This window comes from Dipodomys merriami, unplaced genomic scaffold (assembly GCF_024711535.1).
Source record: "Dipodomys merriami isolate MVZ:Mamm:240054 unplaced genomic scaffold, mDipMer1.0.p SCAF_7, whole genome shotgun sequence".
In the NCBI taxonomy this organism is placed as follows: Eukaryota; Metazoa; Chordata; class Mammalia; order Rodentia; family Heteromyidae; genus Dipodomys; species Dipodomys merriami.
This window is the reverse complement of record NW_027206290.1, coordinates 72,985,513-72,998,005: the sequence shown is the minus strand read 5'-3', so window position 1 is coordinate 72,998,005 and position 12,493 is coordinate 72,985,513. Positions and strand designations below refer to the sequence as shown.

Genomic DNA, 12,493 nt, shown 5'->3' with positions numbered 1-12,493 from the left:
CAAACGTGAGCCACAGGCACCCTGTCTAGTTTACCAGTTTTAGGAAGAGGAAACCGAGGCACAGAAGTGCAGTGACAGAGGTATGGGGGTGGTAGGATCAGGTCACCAGTATGCGCCTCAGCCGCATCCTCATTACGGGGGATTTTCCTCGCACTGGCTGTGCCTGTGCTGGCCCAAGCTAGGTGCGAGGCCCCTCAGATACTGGCCTGTGCTCTGGACTGGTGTGCATGAGAACGACAATCATACTGACCTGCTGCTCATGGCCAAACAACTGGGGTATCAGGGAGGCCTGTCCAAAAATCTGCAGGAAAGAGAGCGGGGGGTTAGGGAGGCCAGGGCTGGGGCAGGGACTGGGCTGGGCTGCTCAGGCTCATGTGCCAGGGAGCTGGGGTTTGGCTGGTCTGACCTCATCCTGGCTGCCCTCCCCCCCCAACCCCCCCCCCCCCCCACTGCTAGACCTCACTTGGCTTCCTTGGGATAGAGGTTATTTTGGGGGCTGGGCAGCAATGAGAACTTACAATCTACTGTTTATAAGTCCTTTTCCTCTGTAGCCCCTGGGACCAGGGATGCCCCATCTGAGGCGTCTCACCCCAGCAGGCCGCTCACCTGCAAATTCAGATCTGGGACAGCCCCTGGAGCTGTTTCCCAGGCTTCGATGTAGCTGACTTTGCAGCTCAGGTCATTCAACCTTCTGGGAGTAGGCGCTGGGGGGTGGTTAGAGAACCCTAGAGACTGGGAGTCAGGTGGGGTTGGGTAGGGAGGTAGGGGTGATTCCTATGGGAGTACCCAGCCTGGCCAATTCCATGAGCCCTTTTTGTGTTCCAGGTGCCTGGGTGAGGCAGGGATGGAGAACGTAAGAGACACGGAAAAACAAGAAGGTTGGAACACACGTGTAAACCAAGAAAAGTGTGAATGAAGACTCAAAGGGTCAGGGAGACAGGAGATAACTGCTAGAACTGGAGAGACAGGGAAGGGCACAGACAATCAGCAAACACCTACTGAGGGCAGGGTGTCTGGGCAGGGAACAAGACAAGGTACCTGCCTGCAGAAGATCCCAATCTCAGGGACAAGGATGGCTGGGGGGTGGGGCTGGGGTTCTCAGAGCATCAGAGACACTAGCTGTACAGAAATCTGGGTGCAGAGAGCATGGGGCTGGGGAGGGGAGGGGAAGAGAGGGGAGGAGGGGCAAGTGCAGTGAGCATGGGGTAGACAGACATGCTGCCTGGGTCTGTGAGGCCCAGAAAGGAGCCAGGGGCCTGCAGCAGGGCTCGGGGCAGGGCTCGGGTCCATCAGAGCCTCTCAGGTCCAAGTAAAAACTCTAGCTTCCCTCACAGTACGGGAGGAAGTTGGGTGCTGATGAGTCACGCCTGTAATCCTAGCTACTCAGGAGGCTAAGATCTGAGCATCGCAGTTCAAAGCCAGCTTGGGCAGGAAAGTCCATAAGACTCTTCTCCAATGAACCATCAAAAAGCTAGAAGTGAAGCTGTGGCTCAAGTGGTCGTGTGCCAGCCTTGAGAGAAAAAGTTAAGAAATACTGCCTAGGCCCTGAGTTTAAGCTGCCTACCAGCATGCGTGCACACACACATGTGCATGCACATGCACACACACATGCACACTCACACAGGTATGGAGAAGCTGGGCGAAAGGAGCAGCAGATATAGAGGCTGAAGGCGGCACTTGCTGGGACCTGAGTAAGGGTTGCAAGTGCTCTGTCCCTCTTCATGTATGAGGTCAGATTCCTGGGTATCTCCAGGGCTAGGGAAGGGTCTGATGAGCCATGGGGTCCTCAAGTTTCATTCATACCAGGAAAGCGTTCTGCCACTGAGCCATATACCAACCCTTCTGGGCTGTCGACAGCCTGGCTGTGAGTCTATATCCGTTGTGTGCAGGGTTTATTTCTACAGAGAGGAGGCTGGGTCTGCCCCACGGCCTGCTGTACTGCTCCCCATGGTCCCTCTCTGGGCCCCAGAGATTGTTTCCCAACCCGCATCATAGAGAATTTGCAAACTCTAAGGCACTGCCTCCACAACAGGACTGGGGGCCCACAGCTTGAGATCTGCTCAGCTTCTCCTCCTTCTTAGGTGTGCGACCTCTCTGAGCCTCAGTTCTCCCCTCGTGGATATGGGGATAGAGACAATAAGGCCACCTCTGAGGGTGGCTGTGAAATCCCAGGGAGCTGCAGGCTTTTTGTACAGAACTGAAGGAACACGAGGTGTGCCTGTCACAATCCATGGTGGGGCTGGCCCTGCCAGACCTATTTTTCCCGAGTGGGTCCAGGGACCCAAAGCAGACACGTTAAGTTCCCCATGGTCACACAGCAAGACAGTGAGAAGCTTAAGGGTAGCTACCCTTGCTGAGCACAGTAAGTTCAAGAGGTTAATCTACCCACTCAGAACTCCGGTATAGGAAACACCACCTTCCTCCCGTGCTTCATCAGAAAACTGGGTACAGGGAAGGGAGGTGATTTGTGTCAGATTCGTAGCATTGAAGACAAGGCTGTGACTCAAAGCCAGATCTCAGTTTTCTCACCCCTTGGCTCTGAACACAATGAGAAGTAACAAGGCCCAGAGCCTCCTTTGGCAGCCCAGGTCTTGGCAATGTGTATGTGTGGGTGCATTGTCCATTGGGGTCCTCCGCTTGGGAGGCCTTGTATGTCAGTCCCAATGACAATGCTCTTCAGCCCCAGGACAGCAGGTGGAACAGACACACACACATATAGCTTCAGGAACAAAGACTAAACAGAAGCACCACATAGGTATCCCAGGACCCTGGAGGAAGGCTGGGCCTAGATGTCTGTGTTCTCCCAAGTCCATTGGCCTTCAGGCCGCCCTGACCTGGCTGATGCAGCTGGAGTCATTGAGGCTGTCGCTGATGGGGTTGTAGTCCTCTTCCCAGCTCGGACACTTGGAAGGCAGCAGCATGTCCACTGAATCCAGGCGGTCCAGACTCCTGGAGTGGGGTAGAGAGCATACAGAGCTCAGTCCACCCACTGTTAAGTCTGGAAAACAGGCCCAGAGGGGAAAAGACTGGACAAGAGGTCATCCAGTGGTAAAGGGAAAAATGGAAGTTACTGCTGCCAGCCTGGGCAGATGGGTAGCACTGACAAAGGGAGCACTCTTAGCCTTCACCTCACTTGTCATGCCCGATGCAGACACAAGGTGGCAGCACAAGTGTGCATTTGACTGTTTTAGGCCTGAGGCCAAGTGTACAGTCCCCATCCCACCCTTTCCTCCCTGCAAGCCTGGGGTCACTTCAGAGACTGGACTGAGAAGGTGGATAGAAGTTTACAGTGTTGACCTTTGGCTAGGAATTCCCTGAGGGATGCGATGTCCAGGTGACATCTACCAGGTCCCCAGTGTCCCCCCACTGAGTCTGTGAAGCCAGCTCTGCCCTCAATGCTTGTTCTGGAAATAAGGCCCCTAAGCATCTCTATAGATCACACTACAGAGGCTTGGATTGGAATCCAGACCCCTGCAGCGGGGGAAGTCAGTCAAGTTACCACCCTTGCTACAGACTTAGTATCCTCTTACACAGACAGTGACCCTGTCTGCCTTCCAGGACTGGCGTAAGCATTGAATGATACAGATTCAAGTGTACTGGGGTAGACACAGTGGCCAGCCAGGCCAGTGCCAACAGACAGCAGCTATTCATTCTTACTATGGGTTCTTTCATTCCAGGCCTGTGTACCCTGGTCCTGTCACCTCTCTCACCTTAATGCTCACTGGTCATTGGTAAGACGGCAGGTTTTCAGGACCAGTCAACCAGATCAGTCTCCTCATTTGGGACGTGTGAGGCTCACAGAGCTGGGGCAGGTTTGGGGGTGTTCCAAATTCCAACCTGAGCCCATACTTGGCCTTGCCCTGCACTTCCTGGCTGCCCCCAAGTGTGCTGCTCTCTTCCTGCTCAGTGCCCCTGTCACCTGCCAATCTTGCTCCCTTCCTTTTGTCCCTATCTTCCCTGGCCACCTCTTCTGTGAAGCTGAGTGGCTCACTTCTAAGGAGTTGAGGAACGTGGAGTAAGCCGGCTTCCTCTGACTGTTAGAGCCCAGGATGCAGCAGCCGCAGTGGAATTCCAGGCAGGGTGTTCTCTTTGCTTTCAGCCCCCCTCCCCGAGTCCAGATCCCACCCTGGGGACCAGTTACAGGAGAAAGGGGAGCAGGGGGACACTTTACCTGGCCAGTGCTGGTTACAGTAGTGGGCTTGCTAAGGGCAGGGGCACCCACCGGAAGGAGCCCCCCCCAGGCAGTTGCCCTGTGAGAGTGGAACTTACCTGGGGATGTGTCTCCTGAGACAGCTTACCTGAACCAGTCACCCAGGTGAGGTTCTCATTATGGGTGGGGTTAGCCAAAGGATGAGGCTCACCTGTGCTGGGGGTGGGACTCATGGATGGTTCATCGTGGGGCTTCTTCGGGCACAACTGGTTCATGTGCAGGGCCAGACTAAGCATGAGGATCTCTGGGAAGGGCCAGCCTGAGGGAAGGTTCACCTAGGGGCACAGCTGACCAGTGAGCAGGGTTTGCAGGTGCTGAAAGCTCCGGGGGCGGGGCTTCAGCAAGGGGCGGGGCAAAGACTGGTCCTGGAGGGTGGAACTCTCAGGCCTCACCTGTGGGTGCGGGGGGAGGGGAGGGGAGGTGCAGGGGTGCGGCTCACCTGCGGGGGTTGCTCTGCTCTCCCAGGGACTGCTGCGTGGCCCTCAGGTAGCTCTGGCGCCTTGCTGCGGTCTTGGGCGAGGGCTTGGGGCTGCCACCACCGGACTCGTCGCTGTCCTCGTCGCCCATGGCCTTGATGTAGCTGCCGCTGCGCATGCGCCGACAGGGGATGGGGCCCTCGGCCGCGGAGTCCCCGTCCCGGGGGGACAGCAGCGCGGTGCTCCACTCGCCTCCGCCACCGGGCACCTGGGGACACACCGGCCAGGACTCAGTGGGTGTGGGGGGGGCAGCCTGGACTTGTCACCTGGAAAATGGGTCCTGCAGGACCGTCCCTCCACTAGGAGTTGGGCCTTCGGTACTGGCATGAACCCCGCATCAGAGGGGCCTGGGTAGGGACAGGTACCTGGGTTCCGGAACCAGCTCTGTGGCAGCTTCCCTGCTGGCCTTAAGCAAATCCTTGCCCCTCTCCAACCTTTTGATTTCTCTGTGGAGACTGAGCTGAGTTAGAGCCCAAAGAACTGTCGGAGGGTTTGGATCAGAATGGCCTCGCTGTGGCCCAGCTTCCTGAGCACCCATGGAGCCCTGTTGCTTCACCGGTGCCCTCCCTGGCAATGCTGTACGACCCCACTGCACAGATGAGAGCACCAGGCCCGAGGCCGGGTCAGTCACCTGCCGAGAGAGAGGCCTCCAGACTGGGAACCAAAGCTGACCCTAGGACAGGGTCAGCAGCCCCTGGGCACATCAGCCTGGGGTGGGGCGGGGTGGGGAGAGTCAATCGGGCATTTTTTGGTCCCCCAAAGGGGAAACTGAGGTACAGAGCGATGGGACAGCCAAAAATTCAGGAGAAAGGCTTAGTTCTCTCATGTGAGCCCCAGGGACCCCAGGCAAGTGAGGTCACTGCTGTGAGGTCACCGTTGGTCACCCTGGCCCCCAGGGGCTCCGGTGGTAGGAGCCAGCGGGCACAGTTAGTTTTCCTCCATCACTCACTCACTGTTTGCACAGAGTGGCCGGCACTTTGGGAGGAAGTATGCTCACATCCGAGCCTTCACGCGCTTCAGGGCCGGGAGCTCGGTCCTCACTCTGGGCCCCTACACAGACCAGCGTGCCTTGCTGCACGCTCAGATCTCAGCACACACGAAGCAGCAAGCCTTGCCATCCACACCCCGTGCAAGCGCCTCCACACCACTCGCATTTACCCCAGGACACCCGGGGTGACCCGCTGCTACCTCCAGTATGTCCACGCTAGGCCCACAGAGCAGACTCCCTTAGCACCCCACACCTCCCACGGTCACGTCTGCACCCGCTGCACTCAGACCCACATCAACACACCAGAGCACGCCCTCCAGGACTGCACGCACAGGACTGCGTGGATGCTGGGACATGTTCCAGTGCACACGGCACTCCCACTCCAGTGCATGCAGGGCCCATGGCCTCAGATGCCAGAGGCCGTTTCCTCCAGCTGAGAACGTGCCCACAGTAACCCCCACAACTGACTGCGCGTCCAGTCTCCACTGCCCGCACTGTCCCTGGAGACTGGGACCTTATGTACTCTTGCTCAGATTCTAAGGTCAACCCACGTAGCCCACAGGCAGCCCAGGCTCCAGGGCCTCTCCTGCTGTCTCGGAGGCATTTCTACCTGAGCAAGACCCCCACAGTTCTGTGTGGAGAGGGAGAGGTCACACACACTCTCCCCGTTTCAAAGCACCTGGTGTTGAAACCAAAGAAGTGGAGAGGCACAAAAGCTCTCCATAGGTTTGAAAGGCTGCCGAGATGTCAATATCGGATGTTGTTTGCCAAGAGCTAGCTAGGTCTGTGCCTGGATGAACCCTGGAGATGGCGCTTCGTACTACAGAAGCAGCCCCTTCTGTCGGCAGTGTGCTCCGTGTCACTCCACCCACTGGGCTCTGTGCCCCTGCTCAGCCTAACAGTGCAGTAGCAGTGATGTTTCCAAGCCTCCCGCTACCTGCAAACTCCATGGCCCTGGCGCATGGCGAGCGCTCATACGCATTAGTGCATTACAGAAGCTGTGGTGTGTGTGTGTGTGTGTGTGTGTGTGTGTGTGTGAGAGAGAGAGAGAGAGAGAGAGAGAGAGAGAGAGAGAGAGAGAGAGAGAGAGAGAGAAAGAGAGAGAGAAAGAGAGAGGTAGAGATGCTTCCAGGGGCATGTTTTAGCTGCTTCTCAGGTTAGGCTCTGAAAGCCCTAATCAATGTCAGCTAAGGCTTAATCAATGGAGGGTTGTTTTTTTTTTTTTTTTTTTTATTACTATTAGTAGTAGTAGGCCCACCAGTGAGAGGCTCAGAACAAAGCCACTTCCCAAGTGGGTCTGTGGTAATGCTAGCTGTGCCTCAAAAGATACCACCCGTGTTCCCAGCCCTCAGTCCGCTGACCCTAGCAGACACCTACCTGCAGGTAATGGTAGGCCAGACCTTGGTGGCAGGACTTGGACTTTAGTAGGCTCTTGTCCAAGGTGGCTGAGGTCTTTTGGCAGACCTCATGGGCATGGCTGAGGGTCAGAGTGGACCAGGAGCCCCGCTTCACGTAGTTGGTGTCGGAGCCCATACCAAGGCTGGGGCAGGTGGCGGGAGGGGCGGGTGGGGGCGGAGGAGTGGTCAGCTCGGTGGTGGTGGTGGTCTTGGTGGTTTTGAGCATGTGCCCGCTGATGGTGTTGTAGGCGTGCATGAAGTAGCGGGGCTGGGTGCGTTCGGGCTGGCGGCCGAGGGTCATCAAGCCAGAGACCGGGCCGCCGCTGCGGAACGCGCCGCTCTCCCCGTCCAAGTTGTCGTCAGAGCTCCACCAGCCCGAGATGTTGGAGCGGCTGCGCCGTTTGGGCTCCCCGGCCTTGGCCCGCTCCTTGCTTTTGGCCCTCCGGCCCTTGCCGTCCTCCAGGCCGCCCTTCTTGTTGCCATTGGCCCCGATCTTGCCTGCCGTGCCCTCCATCGAGGGCACCTTGGTGAAGAAGAGCCGCTGGACGGAATGGACCAGGTGGCGGATGCGGCCGGGGCTCTCGCCGCGCTTGGCCTCACCCCGGGGGAACTGCAGGGTGCTGAAGCCATCTCGGTGGATGGGCAGCTGCTTCTCAAACTGGTCCAGGAGGTTGGCCGGCAGCCGGTTGATCTTGGTGGCCTGGGCATGGCTGGGGAAAGGGCTCTCCTCTGGCACCTCGAAGTGGGAGCTGTAGTGGATGCGGGGGAAGGTGCTGCTGGGCGGCGGCAGCTGGTTGTTGAGCGGGAAGAGCCCATCTCCCGGCAGGGTGCTCTGCCCAGGGAAGCGGGCCTCCCGGGCGAAGGCCTCTGTGGGCGACAGCAGGTAGGGGTTGCGGTCAGACCCTGCGAACAAGGGCTCGTGTGGCGGGTCCAGGCTGTCAGACAGGTGGCGGGGGCGGCTGTCTCCGAGGCCTTTCATGATCCCGGCCCGTGAGGCGGGGGGTGCGGGGAGGGCGTTGCCCTAACAGGGCGCCCCGGTCTCCTCTCCTGGGCAGCAGCTGTCCTGGAGAGAGAAGACAAGAGAGGAGTGAGCTGGTGCCCGGGCTGCAGGGGGCCGGGGGCTGGCACGGTCAGGCCTCGGGGCTGAGAGGAAAGCTGGAGTGTGGAGACGGCCATCGCCATCACGGGGTGGGGACGAGAGCAGACGGGGAGCCACGCCTTCTGGTTGGATGCAGAAGCTGCGGCTGGAGGCAGCCGGCTGTTAGTACCTGGCTGGAGGGACAGATGTTCAGAGCCAGCTGCAGAGCCTGGTGGGACACGGGGGATGGTGGGATATGGGGGGGGGAGCTGCCTGTCCCCATCCTCCTCCCATCTTGTTCTCACGAGGAGCTGCACACGCGAGGACGCTGCGCTCACCTCCAAGCTCTGTCCGCACCCCTCAGGCCAGGCCAACCTGGGAGGACTGTGCTCAGGACTGGGACTGTCTGGGCAGGAGACCCCTGGGACTCCCAGGATCCCGGCTGAGGACTCCCGGCAGTCCTAGGCTTTGATCCCTCAAGCACCTCTTGCCTATGCGCCATAGAGGCCATGCACAGAGCAGAAGCAGGCAGGACCCAGCTTACCTGCGGCCGAGGGCAGTGCTGTCCGGCTCTTTTAGTTTAGCAGAGGATTCCTCGTGTAACCCTCAGTAAATACCCACTCTGCCCCTCACTAAATGCTGAGGGAGCAGCGACCTCTGGGCTGTGTGATGGGGCCATGGACATCAGGGAGGCCAGCAAGCTTACCCGCCCTTGGTTCCCAATTGGGATGAAGTAGTGATGGCTGGAACACTGGTTCTCAGAACGGAGAAGAGAGGCGCATCCTGGGGACTCAGGGACCAGACAAGACTTCACTAAGAGATGAGAACTTGGCCAAATCTGTTCCTGTCTGGCTGACATTGCTGGCCTCCTTTCCCCCCAGCATCCCTAACCTGTCAGTCTGTGTTTCCATAACCAGGCTGAGGGCAGGGCTAGCTCCTGCTTCTTCCCATCAGGAGTGGAAGAATGAGAGGCCCAAGTCTGCCAAGAGCGCTGGCTGCCCATGTTCACAGTCAAGCTCTGGGTGGGCATAATGGCTTTCAGCCAGAGGTTGAGCCTGCGTCCAATGACAGGTCCGCGCTTGGGCACCAAGCATGGCTTCCCTGCCCCAGTGCGAGCACCCAGGCTTGGCTGCGTCCTGAGCTCCCTCGGGGACTGGCTGAGGCTTTTGTTGTGAGGGTCCTGAGATTCAACCCCGCCCTCACCTCTCAGCTGCTCCTAAAGACTTCCCAGGAAAGTGCTTGTACGCTCCTCTGAGCCCTGAATATGTTTCCCGGGCCTCTTTTCCTGGGGTGCTGTTTCGGAAAATTAACCCCTCACTGCAGGGCTCCGGCCTCCAGGTCCTGTCCCGTGACAGCAGATGAAGCTCTCCCTCCTTGGGATTAGGGTGAGGGTTGATGTGACATTGTACAAAAACCTCAGGGCCCAGCTGCTACACGGCTGTCCCGTCCCCTGGGGACAGGCATGGGCTTCCAGGCTAGGATGTTCTGGTGGAAATCGCTTGCCCGCTGCTAGACCTGGATTCAAATCCTAGCTCTGCTGTCTCCTTGCAGTGACCTCTGGTTGGTCCCTCTCTGAGCCCCAGTGTCTCCCTCTAAGCAGCAGAGGGTTGGAGTGGGCAGGAACGGGCAGGGCATGTGCATGGTCATGGTGACCCCCTTGGCTTGCGTGGATGCCGGTCCCTCAGCCACTCAGCTGCAGGGCTTCATCTTGGGAGCAAATAGGTGGCACTGAGCGTGTGTGTGTGTGTGTGTGTGTGTGTGTACGGGGGTGGGGGGGACAGCTGTACTGCCTGGCGCTGCCTTTGTCAATGAGCTATACTTAGGCTCATCGGACGTCCTAATTAGCTCTCATTAATGCGAGCCTCGCTGCCTCACGGGATGGGAAAAAGCACAGAGCTTCTGCCTCCAGCGCCCCTTGAGCTCCGTGGCGCCTCTCTACCTGCAGCCACCACGGCTACCTGCCTCACGGGGCCTCCCTGACTGCCCACCTCATCTTGAGCCCCACGGGGGCTGGGAGGTAATTAGGGAACTAGGCCAGAAGAGGTCTTCCAGAAGCAGAACTCAGTCCAACCTCCTGGGTATGGCACCAACACCCACATGGAAGCTAACCCCAAACCCCCACAGGCTACTCCTCAGCCTCCCAGGTCCCAACGCACGTCCTCTGTATTTGCTGTTCCTAGAAAGGCTGGTTCTACCTAAGGTTGCATCAACAGAGGTAGAGAGTTGGCTGAGTCCCGCCAGTAATGGAGAGACAGGCCTGCGCCGTGAGCCGAGGGACAAAGGGCAGGAAATGAAGTGGGCTGGAAGGGAAGAACATTCTGGAGATATTCACGGCAGTCCTGGAGGATACATCATCATCGCCTTGGAGCTCTGCAGGAAGGGATGAGGGGTGGAGGGGAAGGATGGGCCCCCAGGGCCTCTGTGCTGCGTAGGGCAGGGTGAAGGTAAACTGAGGCAAGCCTTTGTCTTTGGGTGCCCCTCCCTCCCTCATCTCTTGCCCAGGCTGCTCCTCCTCTGCCCTGGGCACTCAGAGAATTGGGGTGCTCTCCTTCCCTCCCTCTGCTTCTCCCCACACCGTCTCCCCTGCTGATCTCATCCCGACGCAGGGCTTTAAACACCACCTAGATCTGACAACTCCTAAATTTATATCTTCCGCCCAGTCTCGTTCCGGAGCCTCAGACTCCTCGGCATCTCGCCCTAGATGTCTGACAAGTCCAAAATGAACACGTGACACCTCCCCGCCCCCCACCTGCTCACCTGCTCCGCCCACCGTCTGCATAGCGTGGCTGCCGACCCGGGCATCACCCGCGCTAGCTCAGGTCAGGAACCCGGTGCTGCGCTCCCCTCCTTTCCCTCTCTCCAATGTGATGACAGCCAGCACTTCCCCACAGCCTGCCTTCGACGTGTCCTGTGTCCTGGGCTTCGGCGTGCGGCCCTGGCCTGCCAGGCCCTCCCTGCCCTGCCCCCTGCCCTTCCCGCCTGTTCCTGCCCCTCCTCTCGTGTCGCCCCCCCCAGGCGTAAAGCTGGTCTGGTCACAGCCACCTTTACCAGGCACCTGGCCTCTCCCAGCCCTGCGTCCACCCCCGGCAGGACGGGCTCCTGGAACCCACAGGCAGTGGTGGCAGTGGTCCAATGTGGCTTCTGGGGCTAGATCTCGAAGTCATTGTTTCAGAGAGGCCAGTCGCTGTGAGGACAGTCTGTGCGTAGGAACGAGGCCACCAGCACTGTGTGTCCCCCCCCCCCCCCGTCCCCCCAGACACCCGCATGGCGGCCAGGGCTGCCGTCCCCGGCTTTCCGACGGGGGACAGAGCCACAAAGCTAGGCTGCTCCTGGGTTCCCGCCCCATGCTAACTTCGGGGGAACGTGGCGTGTTGGAAGACGCCAGCAGGAGGGTGGCGCGGGGGGCCAGCGCGCCCCGCAGAGGTCCCAGGCTCTCGTTCATGGCGCCCAGCTCCGCGATCCTGACACATTCAAGGTCCGGCTTTGTTTGCGGCCTAAGTTGGGTGTCCAGAGCAACGGTGTGAAAGCGTGACAGGCTGCCCCCCGTGTGACAGGCCGTCCGGGGGCCACGGCCGCAGGCGGCGGCTGCTGGGGCGTGAGAGTGGCTCCTGCTTTCCGCCGCGGTCCCGCGTGGGTGTGGGGATGGCCACGCCAGCAGCACTCCTGGGCCCCTCCTGAAACCAACGGCGCACCCCAGGGCCCAGGAGGAGGATGCTGAGCCCAGTGGGGACAGGGCCTGGGTGCGACCACACCCCACGGGACTTTGGGGGGCCCCTGTGAGGCACTGGAGGCTCAGGGGACCCTCACGCAGCACTCATCTTTGGGCAGGAACTACAGAACTCCCCTACCCTGCTCTCTTGCCTGTGTCTCAGTGCCGGGGGTCTACATGGGCTGGATTGGTGTTTCTGCTCCTTCTCGGAATTATTCCATCATGGCCTCTTGACCCTGGAGACTGGCAGTCTAACCGCGGTGGGTACACAGAGGCACTGCCCAGTTCTGCCTTACCTCCAGAGTTGGAGTACCCTCCAGCTCCTGCCATCTTCTTACAGAAGACCTCCTTTACTAGCAGAGCCCCAGCAAGCTCTTGTGGAGTGCCCATTGGGTGCCAGGCACTGTACCAAGAGTCGGTCTATATTAGCTCATTTATCTCTCCCAACAACTCTTTGAGGACACTGGGGCTCAGAGAGGCTAAGGACCCAGCTCAAGGTCACACAGCAAATAAATGTCAGCACCATAGTTGAAATTCCAGGAGAATGGCTCCAGAGCCCATGCTCCTGACCACCTCCTACAGGGGCAGCACTGAACCAATTCTCTCTGTGCCAGCTGGGGCAGGACACTGGGGTC

At 59.1% G+C, this 12,493-nt stretch overlaps 1 protein-coding gene across 5 annotated transcripts in view; it reads right to left on the bottom strand.

Annotated features, from left to right (window-relative positions):
- The window catches only part of Dlgap4 (DLG associated protein 4), a 157,073-nt gene that overhangs the window by 61,910 nt on the left and 82,670 nt on the right, over window positions 1–12,493 (bottom strand). For all 5 annotated transcript variants that reach the window (XM_070007221.1, XM_070007219.1, XM_070007220.1 and 2 more), the window contains exons 3-6: window positions 7,052–8,134; window positions 4,650–4,894; window positions 2,835–2,949; window positions 251–301 (exon numbers count right to left, since the gene is read on the bottom strand). In XM_070007221.1, the coding sequence (XP_069863322.1) occupies window positions 251–301; window positions 2,835–2,949; window positions 4,650–4,894; window positions 7,052–8,050 (1,410 nt within the window). In that variant the 5' untranslated portion in view covers window positions 8,051–8,134. The remainder of the gene's footprint in view (window positions 1–250; window positions 302–2,834; window positions 2,950–4,649; window positions 4,895–7,051; window positions 8,135–12,493) is intronic.